Source organism: Mus pahari, chromosome 5 (genome assembly GCF_900095145.1).
Source record: "Mus pahari chromosome 5, PAHARI_EIJ_v1.1, whole genome shotgun sequence".
NCBI classification, from domain to species: domain Eukaryota; kingdom Metazoa; phylum Chordata; class Mammalia; order Rodentia; family Muridae; genus Mus; species Mus pahari.
The window spans coordinates 46031632-46054522 of record NC_034594.1 but is presented as its reverse complement, the minus strand read 5'-3'; the positions used below and the strand labels follow the sequence as shown (position 1 = coordinate 46054522).

The window sequence follows — 22891 nt, the reverse complement described above, 5'->3', positions numbered from 1 at the left end:
AAAGAGAAACTCTAGCAAAATAATAATAAAATGCCGCTATAATTTTGTGAAATTCTCCTTAAGGATTTTAAGGTTCAATTTTACTTGGTTTTCTAAGAGATTGCATAAAGCCCTATAGAAGTCTTAAACTATTAATATCAAGACATAATCCTGGCAAACATAGTTCATAATAAAAGTAGCCCAACAGAGGAACTGTCAGACAAATCCTGGCTTTTTTTTCCATTTCCAAACTTCAATGAAAGTGAATGTAGACTGTCTCAGAATAAGTGGTAAGAACAGTCAGTCCAGGCTCAAAAGAAAAGTACATGCTCTCTATCCTAACTCCTCCCTCGTGTGTGTGTGTGTGTGTGTGTGTGTGTGTGTGTGTGTGTGTGTGTGTTTATGTCCATATGTAGATGTAGGTGATATAGATGTAGATTATGTGTGTACATTTGTGTAGATATACATATACATATATGTATATGTTTTGCACTGGAATATGCATGAGCAGCGGCTGGAAAAACGAGAGAGGCCAATAAGGAGGAAATGGGAGACTTTACAGGGGGGAATGTGGAGGGGCTAACACATATGTGATATAAAAGTGAAAGGAAGAAACTAGAGGGGAAACAACCAAGTAGAGAGGAACAGGGAGGAGGGGGCAGCAAAAACTGAGCATGCACCAAACGGCCTTAAGAAAACCCTGTTCTTTGCTAACTAAAAGGATAAAATAAATAAATTAATATAATAACAAATAAATGATTAGAAAGTTCCCCTTTTCCATGGGTTTTTGGTTCTTGGGGATTTAAAAAAAAAAAAAAAAAAAAGACAAAGATGTCTGTACCCTTTATTTGAACAGGGATATACGTGTCATCTTGTGGATCAAAGGCAGCAAGAAGAGATCCCTGGCATTCCCGATTAAGCCTTCTCTCTCCTAAACAAAGGGGACCAAACAGACATCAGCACTGCAGACTTCAGCTTCTTCCTGGAATGGATCTTACCTTAACTAGCAGACGGATGACATTGTTTTTTATCCCACAGTCCACAGCTACCACTTTCGTGGGGTTTCCTTTGCCAAACACCTTGACATCCTGCATTTAAAGAAAGCAGACACTGAGAGGAGATTCCAGCGATAAGCGCCAGGCCTGGACAGTAAATTCACGGAGGGTGTTTGGTACTTAGATGGATAACAGATTGATTGTTAACTGCTAGGGAGTGACTGGCAGTTAAAAATCAATTTGTGTAAGAAAAGCACAACAAATAGCACAGACTGTATCCTTTTTTATGAGAAAAAAAAAGCACTTTGCAGTTTTATATAAACTGTTCATTACAGTGATAAGAAAGATCTTTAAGAAGCTGGCTGCTTCCATAGTTAACTACCATCTTCATGTTTTGCCTCATTAGCAATGAAAGTTTCAAATAGTGTTGCCTGATTCAGTGGGAGGCAGACGAGGTAATAGATACATCATGCCTTAAATGCCACTTGATCGTGGGATCGCAATGTAGATCAGATTGGGTAGCCCTGAGTCACGGGAGAGAGGCTGGATGGGTAGAATCTGTAAGAATCTTAAGAACTCACCAGCTAGTATAGACCAACTGATCCTTTTAGATTACCATAAAGTCGATTGCATTTAAATGGTAGATATCATAAGAGAAGAATCAAGAGCATGTCATGATCATTATCTACGTCTTAAGTACTGCTTGGAGGCAGATCGATTTTCATAGGCACCTACCCAAGAAGCAGTTCTCCAGTCATAAAAGAAAAAAGGAACAAAGGAGAGAGGAAGAAGCCTAGAGCACTTGGTGGACACACTGGTCCTGGCTTCAAGAGTTAGCTAGAATACTCTGAATTTAGAATGACTCCATGGCTTGCCAACAGTATTAGATGAAAGATGCAGCCTGAATACTTGAAAGAACATTTGCCTTAACTGGAATGTCTGCCTCTCCACAGTCTTATGCAATCATCACCCTTAGAGTGTGCTTGAGGAAAAGGTATAAAAGGGACGCTGGCCATTTACTTTCTCCCTTCTGTGGCTCTGCTGGAGAGAGAACACTGAATCTAGGGAATTATTGCTGAACTGATCCATTCATGCCACTGGTAACATCTCTCTCATCAGACAATTTGTAAATGTACTTCTTTAGTCTTAACCTTGGGATCCTTTATGTTTTACTATAAAGTAAAACAGTGTTACCATCTATTTGTAACTACTTCATATTGTGATGACAATGAATTAAATGCGCAACATTTCCAAGGCATATAACCAAACAAAACTCACAAAATCTATATAACTTCCTGGTACAAATACACATTTTATCACAGCTGTAATGACATTATTCAATTACAGAGGCATTAACAGGACCAGCTGTTATCACTATGATTTTTTTTTTCCCCCTGGTTTAACATGGATTAAAATATAGAGCTGGTGAGATGGCTCAGTCAGTAAAGCACTTGCTGGAAAACCCTAAAGAACTGGGTTCAATATCCAGACTCCTATATAAATGTAAAAGGAGACAACAAAATCTACAAAGCTGTCTTCTGTCCTATACACACACACACACACACATACACACACACACACACACATACCATGCATATACAGAGTAATAAAAAGAATTAACTTAAATGCTCATTTCTATTATTCTCCACCTAAACAGACTTTACATTCATCTAGCCATCATCATTGGAAATAGTATTAGACACTCTGAGTACCAAAACCCACAGCTGCTGAAAGCCCCTTTTCTAAGACCATGCGATATTTTCACAGAACTTTCACAGTCTACGTGTTCTCTAGCTTACTCACAGTAACTAATAAGACATAAATTGCTTATAAATAGTCATTATGTTGCAGTGTATTGTTAAGAAAATCGCAAGGAGAAAAAGAGGTACACATTTAGCATACTCAAATGGAAATGCAAAGTAGCTGGCAGGTACATTTCAGGAAATGATTGAGGAAATGCAGTTTGTTCTTTTGCATGTGACTGAGGAAGGTGGTGAAGAGGCACATGTGTGTTCACATAAATATGTGCAAATGAAGGCTAGATGTCACCACAACTTTTTCAGTAGTTTTGATTCTTATTTTGTTAGATGCGCACAGATCTGGAGCCTACACATACAGGGAGGGTTAATTACACATTTTCCCATGTCAAAAGTCAGAAGCTATACAAAACATCACAAGTAGCAGATGTGTGGATTTGTCTTGGCATTCTGAAAATGAATGGATCATATAGTGTTTTCAACTGACCATAGAACGCTTTATGGTGAATTTCTCTAAGCCAGTGTTCCTGACATTTGGGAAAGTGCCATGATTTTATTATCAAGTTACTTGATCTTCTGTTCACCTACAATCTGCTGCAAACATGCTGACTGGATTTCCCATTCTTCCCAGTAGTGCTCTTCAGACAATGATATGCTGATAGATGAAACACACTAGGTCTCCTACGTATCCACTTGACATCTGCCAAATTTATTATTCCTATAAGTGAATCCTCCGCTTCTACATATCAAATTATGTACCACTCACTGAACAGACCTAGCTGCCCCAGGTCTCTGGCTCTGAACACATGGCGTTATTTCTACCATAAACAGCTCTATTTCTGTTTACTTAACTATCTATAGGAGCTAGCTTTTTGTTTGTTGGCAACCTGAACACCTCCACTGAGCTTTCAATGATAGACCTGTCTCATTTTGCTAGTGCACCATGCACGCTTTTGCCTTGACTCCTGAGTGTTCCAAGGATAGCCTTGAGTGCAGGATTCTGTACATACTGGCTGGCTTTCCTGCTTCCCTCACCAGACTCCTGTGGTCTCTGAGGTCAAAGAGGGTAGCACATAAGATTCATTCATACCTTTGTTTAAAAGACGTTCAATCAAGACCAAGAGGCATAGATCTAAAACACGTTCTCTACCTTTGATACATAAAAGCTAAGCACGCTTCACTTTGGAGTTACTTAGATGTGGACATTAATTATTTAGCTTAAATATAATACAGTAAGTCTTTTATGTAGAGGGATATTTTTCCTGCACAAATGACCCTAGACCTTTATTATTTTTGTCTAATCCCATCTCACATCTCCTATCTCCCTTTGGAGATTTTAGCTCTGAGTCCCGTTCAGTGCCATGTCTACCTCTAACAGATCTGTGTTTCTATTTGATATGGTCTAAACCATATCAAAAAGAAAATATCTAAAAAAGTAAAAGTAAAAGAGAAGAGGAGAGCCCAAATTATAGGGGAAAGCCTCTAAACGGAGACCTGAGCTCTCCAAAAATGTGTACAAGAGAAGGCTACTGACTTTGCATGCAAAGACTTGATAGCATCACTATTTCCTGCCATGGAACCGCTTTGCCCCTTAGCTTTGGTGCTGAACATGACCTCCACCAAAATGAAGATTTTAATATTGTAAAATTGGTAGGCTTTGAGTGAACGAAACAAAACTATAAAGTAAGAAAGAAATTTCTCACCTTGGTTGAAACCTCAGCAATCAAATTCTGCTTATTGGGATCCACAAAATCCACAGACTGGCCTTCAAATTCAATCTTCCCGAGCATGGTACCCTATGGAATGAAAGTATTGATAAAATGGGAAGTGAGAACGCTGTACTGACAGGATAAACCCACAGAGACTATGTACGGCTGTCCTGTCATTTGGACATCTTTATAACAACTCATAACCATCATCAGGTCTTCATCTTCTCACGTGGAAATGCAAAGTAGCTGGCAGGTACATCTCAGGAAATGATTGAGGAAATACAATTTGTTCTTTTTCGTGTGACTGGAGGAAAGTGGTAGACGGGCGCATGTGTGTTCACGTAAGTATGTGCATGTATTCATGTGCAAATGGAAGTTAGATGTCACCTTCAGGGGTCTTTCCTCGGGTCTTTCGTTGGCCTGGAACTTGCTGGTTAAACTTGGCTAGCTAGTTATTCAGCCACAGGGTCTGACTATCGTCCTTGCTCTGGCCTTAGGATTGCAAGTAAGTATCGCCATGTCCAGAATGTTTTACATGGGTGCTGGCAGTCAAACTCAGTTCCTCGAAGATACAAGGAAAGCATTTTTACCAGCTAAGTTATCTCCCCAGCCCCACAGGGAGATATTTTGGAGCAAAGGCCATTGTATTTTGTAAGGAAAGTTAAATGGCATCAGAATTCAGGGCACCAGGTTCCAAACTAGTGTAGATTAATAAGAGACTGGACCTAAAAGTATTACACGGAAGAGATAGGCAAAACAATCTGTTGAACAGAAAACATGACATCTTAAAAACTGCAAAGAAATAAAAAGAACTTATAGAGTTTGAGAGTAAATTTGAGCCTCAAAAGGGGTAAAGAAAATGAGGTTTAATATATCAGAAATTTGTAGAAGTCAGCATAAAAGTATTTCCCTATGGTAGACATGTTAATATGCAGGTGTCCCAAACTGCCTGATCTGTGAGGAACATTCAAGCCTCCGCATTGTTTTCACAATAAGCCTTGCTAGAGCGACTGTGGCAACATTGTCTTCTTTTATTAGCTGTTGTGTTTGTCAGGAAGTCTGCTTTGAACTGCCTTGAAAACTGGCAGGCTATACCTAGTTATCAGGGTTTCCCCCACAGTATTATTGTACTGAAGGAAACAAAAGGTTTGTTTCCCTTTTAAACTGATTCCTGGGAAAAGTCACCATGTGAATGAGGATGGAAAATGCCGGTCCACCCTGGAAGCATGGTGGGTTTCAGTGCTATTGTTAAAAACAGGGCACTGAATCAAAAAAGCCTGAGCAAATCAAATCACCTTTCACCCTCACACTGGAGTGTGTGGTGGTTTCTACCTACATTTTAAAGCCAAGTTACATCATCCTATATTTATGCATCCCAAATTTTGAAACTTGTTTTTCTCCTTCCTCTTAAGGCATGCTGTGTGAGATGAAATTTGAGTTTTCAATCTATGAGGAACAGAAGCAAAAGCTAAAATACACATTTTTATTATGAGCCAATATCAGCCATAAATAGACATAACTGGTCGTGCTGCTGTGTGCCCTATGATATTCAGTCCCTATGACAAAAGCAGAGTTCCTCTGAGACCAGCAGGTGACAGAGAAGGCACAGTGCAGACTTGGAAAGAGTTTTCACAAGTCTTTGTGCCTGGCTAAATTCTATCCCGCCTGCTACTTTATGCAGCCTGAATTGCATTCTCCACTTGTTTTCCCTTCAGGTCACAGATGCTACACCATTGCTTATCATTCCCATACTCTGTTCAGCTAAGGAAACACAGGGATCCACTTCCAATACCTAACCTCAGTCAAGTCTCTTCCCAGAAAAAAAAATCATAGACAGGGTAAGCAGAAGACCAGCAGCATGAGCTGTCACTGTCCTCTAGCCACAGATGTAGCCACGCTCTCCTGTTGAACACCATCCCTCCTTTATGCAGACAGCCCGTGCCAAGACACCTGCCTTTGATAGCCTTGGGGTGCTTGTTCCAGGAAGTACTCAAATCCATGGCTCTCAGGTTCCTCATATAAAACGGTATCCTATGTTCATTGAACCTACATCTGTCTATGACTTTAAATCATATCTAGGCAGCTTAATATAATACAAGTACGATGGGAGGAGCTGCTGCCCTGTATTTGGAGGAGAAACAAAATGTTTTTAAATTTTTTTAAAGCACCTTTTTAATAGTTTGTGCAATACATACAGGGACAGAGGACTAACTATATTCTAACAAGGAATTCACAACTGCTTTCCTGGAAGGATCTATGTCAGCTATACTACCGAATTACATTGTTTCCTTTTTAATGTATTAAAATTTGGTGAGAAAACTTAGTTGCCTTTGGGGAATTTTTTTTTTTTTTTTTTTTTTTTTTTTTTGAGACAGGGTTTCTCTGTATAGCTCTGGCTGTCCTGGAACTCACTTTGTAGACCAGGCTGGCCTGGAACTCAGAAATCCACCTGCCTCTGCCTCGAGAGTGCTGGGATTAAAGGCGTGAGCCACCACTGCCCGGCAGAAATTTTTGAATACTAGTGAGGAAGTGTTTCTTTCTGGTCTGGGTTATGAAGATGCATGTAGCAAATATTAGCACAAAGAAGGAAACAGGTGGTGATGGCAATCTCAGATGGGAGGTCAGATGTTGTCGTCATCAGACAGAACAGCAAGGAAAATTTTGCTTTGAGTCATTTTGTTTATTAATACAGTCTTAGAAAAGACTCTCTAATTGAGGTAACCCACACTCATGATATAAAACTGACCACTAATTCTTCCACGGTACCCAAGTAAACAACAGCACCAATGCTGTAAAGTTTCTGATCTGCATTCTTTAGCATGGAGGATTCTGGTTAGGTCTAATTGTTAGGTGTATTGTCATGTGAACAGAGAGATAATGCCTTGCCTTGTTGTCATAATCAACACATAGTAGGCACTCAATAAATTCCTGCCAGGTAAGTTGGTCTCAGGTCCACCCAGCTACAAACATCATAATTAAGCAGTCCTGGAAATTACATCAGAAAAGTAAAGGAATGTGACATAGAATTGAACAGAGTGAGCTAGCCAGATTTTCTCCCTTGTGTATTAGTGAGTCCTTCACGCTCTGGAGGGAAATGAGAGGAGACATAGATTCAGCCAAAGATGATGATCGTACCTTATCCCGAATTATTTTAGTCAGCATTCTTGTATCCACTCCATAAATTGCAGGGACCTGTAAAAAAAAAAAAGTCGCAGTGACAGTGAAAGGAGAGGAGATTAGAGCCAGCATATTGTTTTCAACGTGTACGCTTAGCCTCATCTATCTTCTTGAGCAGTAAATAACTCCCTACTCCTTCTTTGCCCTGACCCAGGGTGATGGTGTTGTCAGTTCCAGGGAAATTGCTGCCCTACTTAAGCACAAAACTCCTACAGCGAAGAGCATCCTCAGAATAAAGAACAAGAATCTCTGTGTATTAATAATCCCTTGCAACAGCTTTGCTGCTTAACCTCAGATATTAAGAGAGTCACATTCTATACAAATATTCATTTTGAAATAATGAGATGTGTGCATATTTTAGAAATATGTCTATAATTTTATGTATAGCATATATTTTTCATCTACATTATAAAAAGTCAATCAGTGAACCTCATAAGAAATAATATGTAAATATTTTTGAGCCAAATATTCCTGGTACACAGTAAGCACTCCACATATTTTTTCTGAAGGCTTGTGTTGTATTGTGGCTTTCCTAATATTTGTCCATCTTATTTATCATTATATCGACTGGTTTTTTTTTCTTTCCTTTTTTCGTGGTTGAATAAAGACAAACTCAGTATACATATTGAAAGTGTACTCTGACAAGCCGTGAGGCGGGTTGAAACCAAAATTACTAATTCTAATATAAGAAAACAAGGTTTACTAAATAACAGAGAGAGAGAGAGAGAGAGAGAGAGAGAGAGAGAGAGAGAGAGAGAATGTCAGTGTGGGAGAGACAAAGAGGGAGACAGAAAAAGAGAGAAAAAAGACAGAGAAAGGAGAAAAGGGAGAGAGATGGGAAAAAGAGGAGACAGACGGAAACAAAGACAGGGAGAGATAGACAGAGGGACGGAGAGAGGGGCATTGATTGTTAAATAACCAGTACAGAAACTAGCTATCTGCCAAATAAAGGTAACTTGTTTTAATGGTTGAGACGAAATCAGTGTGGCGTGGGCCACAACAAAGTGCCTTCCCACCTCCTTTGTGTTTCAGGAAGACTAGGACATAGGAGTCCAGAACCAATATCTTTGATTTTATTTTTATTTTGTCACAAAGGGATAACATTGAACCCATAGGTAGACACTCGTTGGAAAGGCAGAACTTTCTTGGTGCTTGACGGTATTATAATTGATAGTGTTCTATATTACAGAATCAGCCACAGTTGAACAAAAGCAGTTATAGTAACAATGAAGATGAAACTAAATAGAGTAAGTCTGTTAATTTTAAGGATTCCTAACACTTAAGGTGAATACACTGATAAGGAATTAGACATTTAAACTATAGAAATAATGTAAGGTTTAACCTGTTTTCCACATTACTTCAAATGAAATTATAGCCAAGTAATTTGTCATAATGTTTAAGACACAAAATACTTGAGGATCTCTTTATACTTGTAAGAATTAAAAATGGCAAAAAATAATAATAATAATAATACTATTGGATGGAATGATTATGTGCCCTACACTTAGAGCTCAGAGCAGACTTTCCTAGGACCTAAACATGAAGCTAAATTGTAGATGAAATGATGGGGTGACTGATATCACTCAAGAGAAGGCAAATTTCTTAAATGTTCCCTATAGCCTTTTCTAAATAAGATATGCTACCACTCGTGTGTGGGTGCCATCTAGTGGATAAACTGAGAATATCTAGGTCTATGTATTCAGAGAATGAATTCAGGAAAAATTGAATAGGGTGCAGATTGGTTGTTTGTGTTGCTGCTGTTGCTTTAACAAACCCCTGTCTACAGTAGCGATATCCAGAAATGCATAAGCTCCCAGGTTTCCATAGACCCATAGACCTATCCTACTTCTCACCTTCTCTTCCTGCAGCCATTGACCCAGACTCTTGGTAGCCAGCCAGTGGTTATAGTCATTACTGTAATTCAGAACCAGCAGACCTGCCACCTAGGAAGACAGACAGTCATTTGAAGGGTGATTCACCAAACATTGTGCACTTCTTGTGACTTATCTTGAAGGTGAGTTTTGCATATTTAAATGGTTTTTTTTTTTTAGCACTGATAAGACATTCCAATGTTGAAACCATGATATAAAAAGGTTGCCAACACTTGTATTTAAGTGTATCATTATTTACTTAAGGCTACTTTTGGAAAGTGAGTTTGCCTTGCAGGCAAATCTCCAAATGAAGGTACTGTCGCTTATCAACCATTTAATCTATCAATGTTGTTGTTCAGGATTATTTATTCAATGTAGATAATAGATAAAATAATTTTCTTAATATACATGCAGAAAAGACTGAGAAAATTGTGATAGTTTAGTTGTGAGGACTAAGCATGAGACCCAAGGTCCTCTGAAACAGAATACAAAGAGAGTAAAGTAGCCTTGTATGTTTTAAACTGTTTATATGCTCCATATTTCAAGATACTATCCGAATATCCTTGACTAGGTAATCTAAATGTGTTAACTTACTATCCGTCATATAAGTTATCTTTTACTAATATTTAAAGGGCAATAAATAACACCATTGATTATCAAACTTATCTCAAAAGATGATTCTTCATCTTTTATTGCCTTATTTTATCATTTAAAATAAGTTTCCTCCAAGGTATTAAAATCTAAACTGTCCTAATAAATAAAACTTTAACTTGTCAAGTTAAAGATTGTCCTATGGTGCTTCGGAATAAGGTTGAAAACATGGACTTAATACATAGTTTTGTGAGAGAGACCTTGCTTTTCTTGTAGCCTTAAAAATCAGTCAATTACACTTTTTCAAAGAGAGACTCTTAGCACATCATGGTGGGCATTACCTTGATCCCATCAGACTCCATGTATTTATTCAGTCCCAGTTCATCTCGGGCAGTGGTGTCGGGGGCCCCACCATTCCCAATGATAGGATTGGCCATGGTGAGGATCTGCCCCTTGTAGGCAGGATCAGTAAGTGCTTCCGGGTACCTGGGTAGACAGACCAGCGTATTATCATCAAAGCACTTATATAAGTGCAAACTTATTATATATGCACATATTCTGAGCCAATGGACTCTTCAATAAAAAGACAATGGGATTAAAACCCTAAACACTGTCTCTAAATAAATCTCATGAGAATGCCAAATTGTATCTATAATATAACTAATATGAACAGAAAAGCTGGTGCTAATACCAAGGTAATTTTTTATTTTTTTATTGTTTCATAGAAAAGAACTTAAATTTCCGAAATAATATTTTAATTTTTGTACACTGCTACCGATTTAACAACTGCAAATATCTTAAAAGCTTCTCTAGCCTACCAGATATTGAGTAAAATACTTATACTTACTGTGGAGGGCTGAAAGTTTCACAAACATACCAGCCATCAAAAAGGTGAAAATAATTTTTTACTATACATTATGACACTGAAGAGTAACCAAGTAATAACGGCATGTGTACATATCCATATCAGAACTCAGTAAATATTTAAACTAAGGAGTTAATGCACATAAAAGAATAACTCAAGGATACTGATTTTTAAATTATTTAGTTTGAGCATACAAGATGAAGCATACAACACTGATAGCTATTATAAAGTGGGGGGAAATGCTACTCTCTCATAATGCCTGCAGCATTAATGAGTTAAAAATTAAGTTTCCAAATAACTATTTGTAAGTCCTGAAAATGGAACTGGAAAGGAATGCAGAATTTTAAAGTTGGAGATATGTGTGTGTGTGTGTGTGTGTGTGTGTGTGTGTGTGTGTGTGTGTGTAACATTATGTGGGGAAGAGAACATTTTCCCATAAATACTAGGAACTAGCAACACTTAACTCCATGCACTTGAAGACATTCTAACTGATTTCTTCTTTCCTGACCTCTTACATTTTGTCTCCTGCAGACAGAGTTCAACCAAATCTTTCTTGTGGATTACGACTGAAAGTGAATTTAGGTGCTGAACAGGATGGAATAGACAGCCTTGAAATCAATCCAATACAGCTCAGATAACAGTCAACATAAATTCCCCCAACCCCATCCAAACTAAGTCCTACCTGGACTAACTTTGTCAACAGAGCACTTTGTCTTTCAGCTCCACCATCCCCAGGGGGATGCAGGGCTCACAGCCTCTACCAGCTTATCTCTCAGATGCCTCTCACCTGTCAACAACTGATAATTTTTTAACCAAGGCTTCTACATAATATAAATGTGTTTCTTGAAGATTAAAATAATACTTAATTATCAAACACCTTATTGAATGAGCCAGGCAATGAATGAAATCTACATATCTCAATAAAACATAAAGTCTGTGGACTAACCCAATACAAATGCCTTTCCACATCAAAAGAGGCTTTAAATTAGTTTTATCTTCTTTGGTCTCTTTCTTTAAAGGACCTGACCTCTCCCTTAACCATGAGTTTATGGTACTCTTTAGTGAGTTCATAAATGTAGCATGTGTCGCCACACTGCAGTGTTGGAAGTAAATTAATCCATCAGGTCCTGTTTGACTTTTGTGATGTGACAAGATTTATCACCTGTAATCTATCACCAAGAAGAAAACTCGAGTGCCCTCCATCATTCTGATCTATATTAAACAGTTGTTTGTTGGCAGGTATATTAACACAGCTAGTAATTAGTGCTGTCGAGAAGCTTAAATAATTGCCTGGCAAAGCAAAACTTTGCAAACAGGTTTTATACACTGTAATTTAATGTCCTCACCACTGGGGCTGCTTTTTAAACGACCTAATATTCTTCATTCTACACAGAGAGGTGAGGATTTAGAGAAGATGCACATTAATAACATGACAGGCTTGATTTATCAATATACTCAGTATCAGTTAACCCAATGTCCCTTTCTCCTTTCAAGGCTAATGTGAATTTCCCTGAAGTGTTCATCAAATAACTCTTGGAAGGTTAGTTGACTGGCTCTCTGAATGAAACCTTTTAAGATAATCAAGTCATATTTTTCCTAAGACACATGTGATTTAAGCCTCCAGCTGTCAATTATTTTGTAATGTTACCCCTTACTTTTTAAACAGGAAATCTGAAACTCCAAAAGATTAATCAATATCTCAATATTCCATTCTCAGCTGTTATATCCCGAACCAGAATGTTTCAGGTTGTTGTCTAGGTAAAAGCAACCACATGAACTATATTACAATTCTCATGTTCATTGCTACACACTAGTAAAACTTAAATACTAAATTGTGTCAAAATTGAAAACTATTTAAAATGCTAGATATTCAGCTAAAGAGACAGCTCAGAGGTTACAAGCACTTACTGTTCTGATAAGTTCAGTTCCCAGCGCCCATATTAAGAGACTCAAAACTTCCAGTAGCTCCAACTCCAGAGGAGCCACTGTCTCTGGTTACCATGATCACATACACACAGACACACACACATACACACACACACACACACACACACACACACACACACAATTAAATAATAAGACAAATCTTTAAAAATATTAGACATGTGTGCTATTTAGCTCCTTTATCTTATCAGTTATTTTTTTATACAAAGACAAAATTATACAAACTGTTCAAATGTCTCTTGTTAGTTGTGCAGAAATGGGGCTTAACTTTATTGACAGAATGGCCCTATATTGTGACACTCTGCCTTTCCCATGCTGCAAGTTTCCCCTTCATCAGATCAAAACTTCCCATAACTGATGTCTTCACAACAGACATTTCTAAGATTAGTGGAGGGGAGGGGTTGTTTTGTTTCGGGAGCCAACTAAGCTTCCATGTTGTACTTCTTTTGCAAGAACAGGAAGCATACGTCTATACCTACTATCCAGGCTGGCTACCGAGGCCCTGCACAAAGCTCCACATAACTACATTACAATACAATGATGTGATTTCAACCTGTTACCATGAGTTTACATCACCCAAGTGTTCTTCTATGGAGAGGTAAAATGAAGTGTTTGGACATAAGCATACTCACCCTCCTAAGCCAGTATTAAAAACCACTTCACCAGCAACAGAGGAGGGATGGCCAAAGGAGTAGCCCTTCATCTTAGTTCCATCTTCCAGAACAATGTGTGCTGTCTTTGCCTAAGGAAGAAGTTGCAAGAATCTTAAGAGCAAAATATGAAACACCAGACACATAGAAAAAAAATCTGATAAAAAAATACCAAAGCATAGATAAATGTACAGCAGATTTGCTGAAAACATCCCACCCATGTGTGGGGTTGTTCTGTGTTACCTGCAACATTTCTCTAAGTGGATGGCACTGTCAGTGGTAGGTGTTTTGTCTTGCTTTGCTCAGAAGAGGAACTGAAGCACGTCAACACATTACCTATTCTAAGTCTACTTGTAGAGTTGTTGACAAGCCAGAAATACTTCAAGGTCGCTGCAGAAAGCTACAGTTGGTATCTTCCCCTTCTTAATATTCTCTAGCTTTGCTCAAGTATACCTTTAAGGGAAGCTCGTGAGCTTACAAAGGCATCTTGAATTATACTGTACAGCTCATGTTCACTCAGAGATTTCAAGCTAGAAGGAATTCTCGAGATTACCTATTAAATTATGCTCCGCAGAGTTCTGGTGTTTGATGGAGTTGTCCCCAGGGATGCCCTCTCCACACCGTGTTATGGACATTGGGAAGCTGGAGTTGTATCACTCTGTTAACACTAATACCGCAGCAGGCACTGTGGAACACTCTAAAAAGCAGTATTGTATTTTGCCTTTTATTAGAGTTAATTATATCCATGCCTGGTTCTCGGTTTTGGCTATGGGCATCCTGAATTCGATTACTCTGCTGTCTTAATCTTTGAACTAGCTTCTATAAAACTCTTGGCTAAAAGAAGGAACAATTAGAGAAACCTATCTAAGAAGTAAGCAAAGATCACCCATTTCTCATCAGTGCTATAATTCTATTGTTGGAACAATTTACATCTCAATTTCCATAGAGGTCAAGGGAGAGGGAAAAAATGTGTTAAACCACAGCTCAGGGGGCAAAATCTCTAGGAGACACTATAGCTCATTGTAATATGTGGTCATAAAATACTTCATAGCAACTGAGGAAATCAAAATGACAAATTGGTACTTGATTATACTGGATGTACTCTGTTAGGATTGATGACAGTATTAGGATATGCAGTTAAAGTTCTGTATCTTTTTAATAAATACATACTGAGATGCTAAATCATAACGTAGTATATCTGAAATTTGCCTCAAATGATTATAAGTCAGAGAAATTGATACAATTATATATGAAACCAGTTTGGCCATGCACTGAAGTTGTTGAAGAAAGGCTATCCTTTCTGTGAGGTTAAGTGAGCTCATTCTAAGAAGAAATACACCAATTCTCTATTCTCTGTCCCTTAACCATTTTAGGGCTGGGGTCATAGTGTCTAATCTCTTTGTATCTTGCTGTCCCACTAACTCACACACACACACACACACACACACACACACACACACTAATTTAAAAGAAATTTAATAATTGATGCTAATAAGCTTTGTTTCTGTATTCCTCCAGCTCAGTAGCACTCTCAACTTTTCCAGTGTTAAAATACAGAAGCCTGTTATTTTTCAATAGTAATGTCTGCAGAAATACGATGCTTCCTTTACATCCAAAGTACTCAGATCTCTTGCCATTAGAATGATTGTTCTTACATGTAATGTGGTATTTTGATTGCCATTCATCAAACACTACGTTCCTAAATCTCAATTATGTATGACTATGTGTATACAGTATACTTATATGCAGGACTATTTTAGTGTTTCCTATTTAAAATCACATTCTTTTAAATGGGTAATTTATTTATTTTGTTTTAAATTAAAAATAAAACACATGGATTTCACATTTGCTTCCTGAAAAAGACAAAAGAAGTTCTGCACTGCTCATTAGAAAGATGTTGGTATGTGGAAATGTGTATTGTAGAGAGGAGTGGGGCTAAGCTAGATGGTCTCTGATTAGTTATACTTTGTTTTTCTAGACACTATGTTAAGAAAAGTTTGAAATTTTTCCATCACAAAAAGAAAAAAAAAACAGTGATTGGCATCATCTGCTATCAGGGGTGATGAGATTTCTGTCAGGGATTAGCTTGCTACACATCTAAATTTCACTCTGAAAATCAGCTCTGCCTGTCATACCTAATCACACCTTATCATTACTCCATAATTCGCTTTGATTTTTTTTCAGTTACTTTTGTGTAATTACAATTCAAGACAGAGGTTAATGATTTTAGGAAGTTTGAGTGCTAACGTTCAGTGTATTTCCGAAGATTGGTAAAAGACATTCCACAGAGATGGGCCTCAACAGGGGTGTGTTTATTGGCAAAAGTCCCCAGATAACTCAGACGTGTTTCACTAGATGAAACCCTTTGGTCCAAGTAATGAAAATTTACTGTCACAAAACATTTTCTACTGGAAATGTTATTTTCTGTTGGTGAGGAAGTCATGTGAAACTGACATGCCCTCAGAAAATAGAAGAGAATATGGTCTTAACTAACATGTACCTTAAAATAATTGTACTTAGGCAAGCTTGGCTGTGAACTCCAAATTCAGCTATTATCTATATTCCAATTTATCGGACTTCTGCTGAGCTTATCTGCCTAAAATGTCACCTTTGTTTATGTTTTCCTCTTCCCTCCTCGGACCTACTCCCAAGTAGAGCTTTCTGATTATTGTCTGATCTCTGGGTTAGATGACACTATTTTAGAGAAAGGTAAAAATTCACATCAGCAAATTCATCTCTTATTACCTTCTCTCACAATTCTAGCTCGTGGCTTTCCCTCTCTTCTCTTCATGAAAGTAGTTTCCTGCTCTGCTCTCCTTTTTCTAAGACACATTTGAAGAGACATTTACTGCTGTCTGAAATAGTCCCAGAGAATGTGTTCAATATGTCTTTTGCTCCCTTAATTATATTTTTTGTGCTTTTTGGCAGTTTTTATAGACCTTCCAATTCTCTTTCCCACCACTCATTACATTGTTACAAGGCTTCTGTTTATTGCCTGTAGTACACTTTATATTCCTCTTAACTATACTAGCCTCCAATGACTAAAATGATGAGTGCCAGTTGACTTATCTATGAATTGATGGAGGAACTCCAAGCAAGGAGCTATTATTTAGAGTCCTCTCTCTTAGATAACAGTCCCCCCAAACGCCATTCCCTTCCAGAGACTCCGTAAAAGTTCACCTTTCACCACCATAAGATATTTTTGGCTTCTCCGTCCTGTCAAACAGATGTATAACCTAGGAATTAGATTTCTATTATTAAATTATAATTTAAATGCCCACTGCCAGAGTACATTGGTCCCTTAAAAGCTGAAAATATAGAGAAAGTCTTAGTTAAGGGAAGTGTGTATACTTGTAGAATGTCATGAAAGGTTAAGAAAAAATCAAGGACCTTTTTAATGATTTGGTCCCTTTGGGCTTAATAAAAATGTATACGCCAATAGGACAATTAAGAGCTAGCCACAAATCTCACGGAGCCTCTCCCACACACTAAGTACTTGTGCCCCTGGAGAAGGATGCATAGTGAGAATCCCTAGACTCTCCCTATGGTAAAAGAGCTAGATACTTTCCTGAATTGCAAAACAGAGAAAACCTTGAGAAATGCAGGATGGGAGTGTGACTGAAATGCCTGGAAATACAAATTTGCCTAAAATAGCATCTTTTTCTATTCCTGCTGAGATTTGATGTCCCAGGGCAGGGGGGTACCCAAGGGAAGTGTCTCTTTCTCTGAGGAGAAGGGGAGAGGGTAATGAGGGCAGAGACTTGTAAGGGTGGGACTGGAAGAAGGGGGGGCTATGATAGGGATATAAAGTGAATGAATAAATAAATTAATGAAAAATAGCATCCTTTTCTTTGGGGGAATTTTTTCATAAATGAATCCATGTTTTCCTCCCTATGCGTAAGATTAAAACCAATTTAAATAAGGAAATGTTTAGCAAGCTTTGTGTTTCAAGTCCCAAATTTGAAAAGTCCTTCAAGTCTTTGCACAAATGTCACCTTTCTGTAGGTCTCCCCTGATTCCTGTTTTTAAGACTATAGCTTGCCTCTCAGTCCTCCAAGAACAACTTGGCCAGGACTTTTGTCAACATTTTTCTCACCTTCCCAAAAACCCATGCATGCAGTGACTCCTTTGCTGTCTTATCTTGCTAGGAAGCAAACTTCATTTGAGCAAAGCATAGCATCTGTTTTAACTCCCTAATGTGCCCCCAGCTCATCTATTTTATTACTGAAATGTTATATTTTTTTCATGTGGTACTTGGTCTTCACTTTTAGCATTTCACCTTCTTAATTTGCTTGTCTAATTTTTGACTGAACTGCTCTTTCAAAGATAAATATCTAATGCTATGTGTTCTCCAGAACTGGTTATTATTGGTAGTATTTCAAACTCAAAGGCATTAAACTTCTTAGAGTTGCAACCTCTGCCTTCATCATCTTTTCCTAACATCTCGGGATGAGCCACTTTCGAATCACATCTGGTCCTACAGGCTCAATAATAGAGTCATTTAAATGGTACACCCGTTAAAAGTAGCTCCATCTCAGCACCTAATACCCAAAAATTAATAACAATGATGACTAAAGAGAATGTTCACCCATTTGCTTCTCCATCTAACTCTTCATTACATAAAATCATGCTGCTACTCATGAAAAAAGACTTTTCCATTTTCTGTTGTGCCCCATCACACAAGCTACTTCCATGTCTCCCTGTCTCCTATCCTAGGCAGTACAGTGAAGGCTTTCTTATTGAAGGGTGCTAGTCTTCAAATGAATCAATTTACAGATAGATTCCTTCTCTTAGGTCATTTTCTACATGCAATACCTCTGCTCTTACTCTTTATGAGCAAACACCTTGCTTGTGTCCTATTTACATCCTGGTTGTCTTTCTTAGTTTATAGACTAGGCCTTTGATGGTTGAACGAGTCAAAATTTACACTGATTGCCCTGTGATCCTGTTCCTGGCATTCTCTCAGTGTGAGTAGATGATGATGATGATGATGATGATGATGATGATGATGATGATCTGGGGTGGGGCATGTTATAGTTGTTTAAGGTATTCTTTCTACTTCCTAGTGAACTTTACAGCAAAACACTTCAAGCCTATACCAATACCTTCAGAAAGAGCTGGCTGTGGTTCACATAAAGTTGCAGTCAGCCAAACTTAGGAATGCATAGCAACTGGAGTGTTGTGTTATAATGTTAGAACACTAACACGTGATGTTGTGAAGTGATTTTGATGCCCACTGGATCCTGGACATTTTTATCCATCTTCACCTTACTTGAACAAGGACACACTTTCTTCCTAGGCCAATACTAAAGGATGAAAGGAAGAGAGGAATCAATTGAGACTGGCGATAACTCTCGACTGCATGCAGCACCAGCTCACACACCATCCAGGTGTGGGGTAGGTAAAGCTGTCGGAAAGTTCAAGAAGACCTCTCAATCTTATTTTCATATTTTCCCATGACTTAATTCCACTGGAAATAGTAGTAACTAGCTATGCTATGTAGAAACTGAATCCTCCAATAGCAAAAAGGAATAAAACTAGATTCGATATACATAACCCAAACTCTTTTTATTTACTTGTTATATAAAATGCTTTCTAGCATCTAACTATTAAACATTTGTATGTAATGGGAGGGTTGGTAGTAGCCAGGACACAAGAAAGGGGCTCAAGAGGTTGAACAAGATTCTATAAAGAATGATTCTTTGTTTTTCTTCACTAATAAGGTCTCATACTTGAAGTGTTGTTTTTATGCACCAAATTTCTAAATAGGAAATAATTGGTTTATTTTTCTCACTCCATTTAAAATTATAGCTGTGTGGCTTTATCTTTTTTGTTGTCAAGGTTTATGGAGAGCACTGATACATCCTCATCCTTGCCACTGATAAATATTTGCATAATTGTTTTTTAAATATTTACTGAAAGAAACATATACTTGAAATTTCCTAATTTTCATTTAGTGAGGTGCCTCTTAACACTTGTGAAAGAGAAGGATTACCATTTCCTAAGAATGTCTTTGAAAGGAAATTGATCTATCACGGTTAGTAAACACCTACCTTTGACACTGCCTTAACGAGAAACTAGAATAGCACAAACCTGCTGAATGTAGTTTGTCTATATTAATCGAAGTCCATATGCAGTCGCATAAACAAATTGACTAGAGACAAAGCAGTGTCCTCTGTTGAGGCCAAAGTATATCAATTCAAACAGTCATGAGGCCCTATTGGAATGATAATGTCTGAGAGCATTGTGTGTCACTCAGGGCTCCACCCTGATGTCCCCTGAGACAGCCTCTGCAGAGTGGTGGTTAACATGAATGTGCAAGGAAGTAGTGTCTCTATAACTACTGGTGGATTTCCTCACCTATTCCTCGCAGAAAAGCAATGAGGTTGGTAACATTAACATCTCCATTTTACACTTGAGTTGACAGAGCCTTCGGGGAACAGAGATCCTCACAGTCGTAATTGGAGGAGCAGTCTTTTCTGGAGGTGGTGGTGGTTGATGTTGGGTTTTTTTCTTTTCCCAGTCTGTCTTACTTATTATCCCTTTCTCCTTTCTGCTTTACAGTTTTTTTAAGAAGAGAATAAAAGTAATTATATCATAAAGTCGAATCTATTTATAAGAAACTTTAATTCAAAATCCCGGTGGATAAGCCAACAGGAGACCAGAGTCAATTAAGAATTGCCTGTCTATGAATCATGAATTGCCAGGGTGACGTGGCTAGTCATTGGTTTCATCCTAAAAGCTCAGATAATCCAACAGGTGTTGACAATTAGTCACACTGATTTCAGACCCTGAATTCTCAAGTTCTGAAAACAGCTAGGACCACAGACACCAAGGTAGGTCAGATGTTTTTCAACTCAGCCTTTCTTCCAGTACGGACTTGCCCTGCTGTGGGAAACCAGGTGAGGGGATTGCTTCCTGCTGTCAGAAACGCATAACCTTCCTGAAGATTTTTACATCTGGAGCCTGAGTTAGACAGGGGACCAAGGAGCAAGCTCAGTGAGAGAAACTGATAGATCACCACTTCCAATTGGCTTGACTAAAATTTTGTCAAACTTGTCTCCCGGTATATCTCTTACAAGGCTACTTCTGAAAACTTCTATTCACTGAAGCAATTCCAAGTCAACAGCAGCTTTCCTGATATTACCCCAATGCCTTTCCAAATGAACCTAATTGACAAGAGGCATTTTAACCAAATCACCCATCCAGGCTAATATTACTCCCAAGTTGGCCTATATTTAAGAGTGGACACACAACTGGACACAATCAGCACGCAGCTGGATGTGGTGATGCACACATGAAATCATAGACTCTGATAGACAGGTATAGAATGACGATGAGTTCAGTTCCAAACTGGACTATATAGACAAAACATATCTCATAAGAGAAAAAGAAGAAAAGAAAAGAATAGAAGAAGTGTAGGCATCTATTTTATTTGTACCAGTAATCAGAAGAGCAGCATGCAACGATTTGAAGGAACATTTATATGCACACACAAAGATGGGAAATTTTCATGATTGACCTTAAACCAATGTTCAAATTATATCTGTAATTAATAATATTATCTCTCCCTTTTCAAGATCACATTTGTATTCATCTACTCAAGTTATTATGTTTACAAAAATATGCACAGAACCTGGAAAGGGAAGATCAAAACTTTTGGCCAATACAGATCTGAGGGAAAATTCATTTAAGCTAATTTAACTTCTTTTTTCTAAACATTATAGAAACTATGAATCTGGGAGCCAATGAGGTTATGAATAAGGTCTCAGAAGGTGTATTCAGGGATGTGGGGAGATGGCTCAGCAGGTAAAGCACAGACTGTGCAAGCATGAAGACTGCAGTTAAGCTCCTGAGAAGCCTATAAAATCCTAGATGACAGTGTACATCTGAAACTCCAGCACAGGAGTGTGCAGACAGATAAGTCCTGGAGGCTCGCTGGTCAGGCAGGATGTGCCAGGTTGAGTGAGAGACTTATCTCAAACAATTCTGTGGAAAGCAGTAGAGAGAGACTTCAGTTGTTGATCTCTGGCCACATGAATGCACATAGGTAGACATACACAGAAGGAAACCTGCATTCTGCTGTTATTTGATAGAAATCTAAAGGCTTTATAAAGAAGAAATACAAAATTCCCTGTGGCCTAGTAATATTAAATGCTGGTTTTTAACAATAAACTTTTATAGGAATGTCTGTGAGGTTATCAATGTTTTAACACACACAACATTTAAAACTTTTTACACCATTTTAATCCTCTGCTTTATGTAATACTCCTCTCTATTAAGCTGTATCATTTATTTTTTCTGTATTATTTCAATATCCATATGATGCCCATTCCTACAATAGCCTTTAGGATGAACATTCTAAAGTAAGTTCAATAATGTGTCTTATAATATTGTGAAACTTGGAATACTTTCACCAATTAGAAATAACTTTTATGAAAACACAATTTTGTGCAAATGATTTGTCTACATATTTGATCATAACTCCAATAAAATATTTGGCATGCTTCATGGTTTGCCTGTATGGAGCTCAGCATTGGGGCTCCACTGTGTCCTTAAGTATTTTAACTTTATTAATGACATTTTCTAAAGTATGATTATATTATATAATATATATATATATATATATATATATGATTATATTATATAATATATATTATATTATCACCCCAAACAACTCTTCTTCTTAAGGCTTTTAATTTGGTATGAAAATTTAAATTCACTTTGAAACTACATGTACAGGTTTATTTTCATTTTTGCATGAGCTGACTGGATAGCTTCAGAGGGCTACAAATGACCAGAACTCTTTGCTTTTTAAGGCTCTCAGTTTGAGATCACATTTAAAAGAGTCAATGTTTCGAAAAGTTTTCCAGAATAAGAACAATGTGACAAGTAATAATGGAAGTCACACAGCTAAATTTCCCCTCAAGATGCTCTTCAGAAGTGTCCCTGGGGTTATACTAAGCTAACTATGAGAGTTCATTCCTGGAAAGTGTATTCAAAATTGAAACGGAATTTATAATTAGCCTATAAAACTTCAAATCAGCTTTGTGTTTATTACTGCTGGGCATTTCTTTGCATTCATTATAATGTTGTTTATAATCATCCATTGATGCTTGTTCAAGGTTCTGCATCCCAGTGTCATTCTACTGACTTTGAAGATATTGGTCCTCTGCTTTGAATCAGGTATTTTGTGAGTTTGTTGGTGTTTTTAATCCTTTACTTCAAGACACAGGAAACAAGTGGAATGAGTCTTTTCTTGTATTTGAAAATAGACTTTAAATAAATAAATAAATAAATAAAGCCAGGTGTGGTGGCGCACGCCTTTAATCCCAGCACTCGGGGGGGGGCGG

At 37.8% G+C, this 22891-nt stretch overlaps 1 protein-coding gene across 1 annotated transcript in view; it reads right to left on the bottom strand.

Moving 5' to 3' along the window:
* Cps1 (carbamoyl-phosphate synthase 1) overlaps positions 1 to 22891 on the bottom strand; it is a 109668-nt gene that overhangs the window by 79735 nt on the left and 7042 nt on the right. Inside the window, exons 2-7 of the mRNA XM_021199318.2 lie at positions 13521 to 13630; positions 10421 to 10565; positions 9471 to 9560; positions 7576 to 7632; positions 4435 to 4527; positions 978 to 1067 (exon numbers count right to left, since the gene is read on the bottom strand). Coding sequence (XP_021054977.1) covers positions 978 to 1067; positions 4435 to 4527; positions 7576 to 7632; positions 9471 to 9560; positions 10421 to 10565; positions 13521 to 13630 — 585 coding nt within the window. The remainder of the gene's footprint in view (positions 1 to 977; positions 1068 to 4434; positions 4528 to 7575; positions 7633 to 9470; positions 9561 to 10420; positions 10566 to 13520; positions 13631 to 22891) is intronic.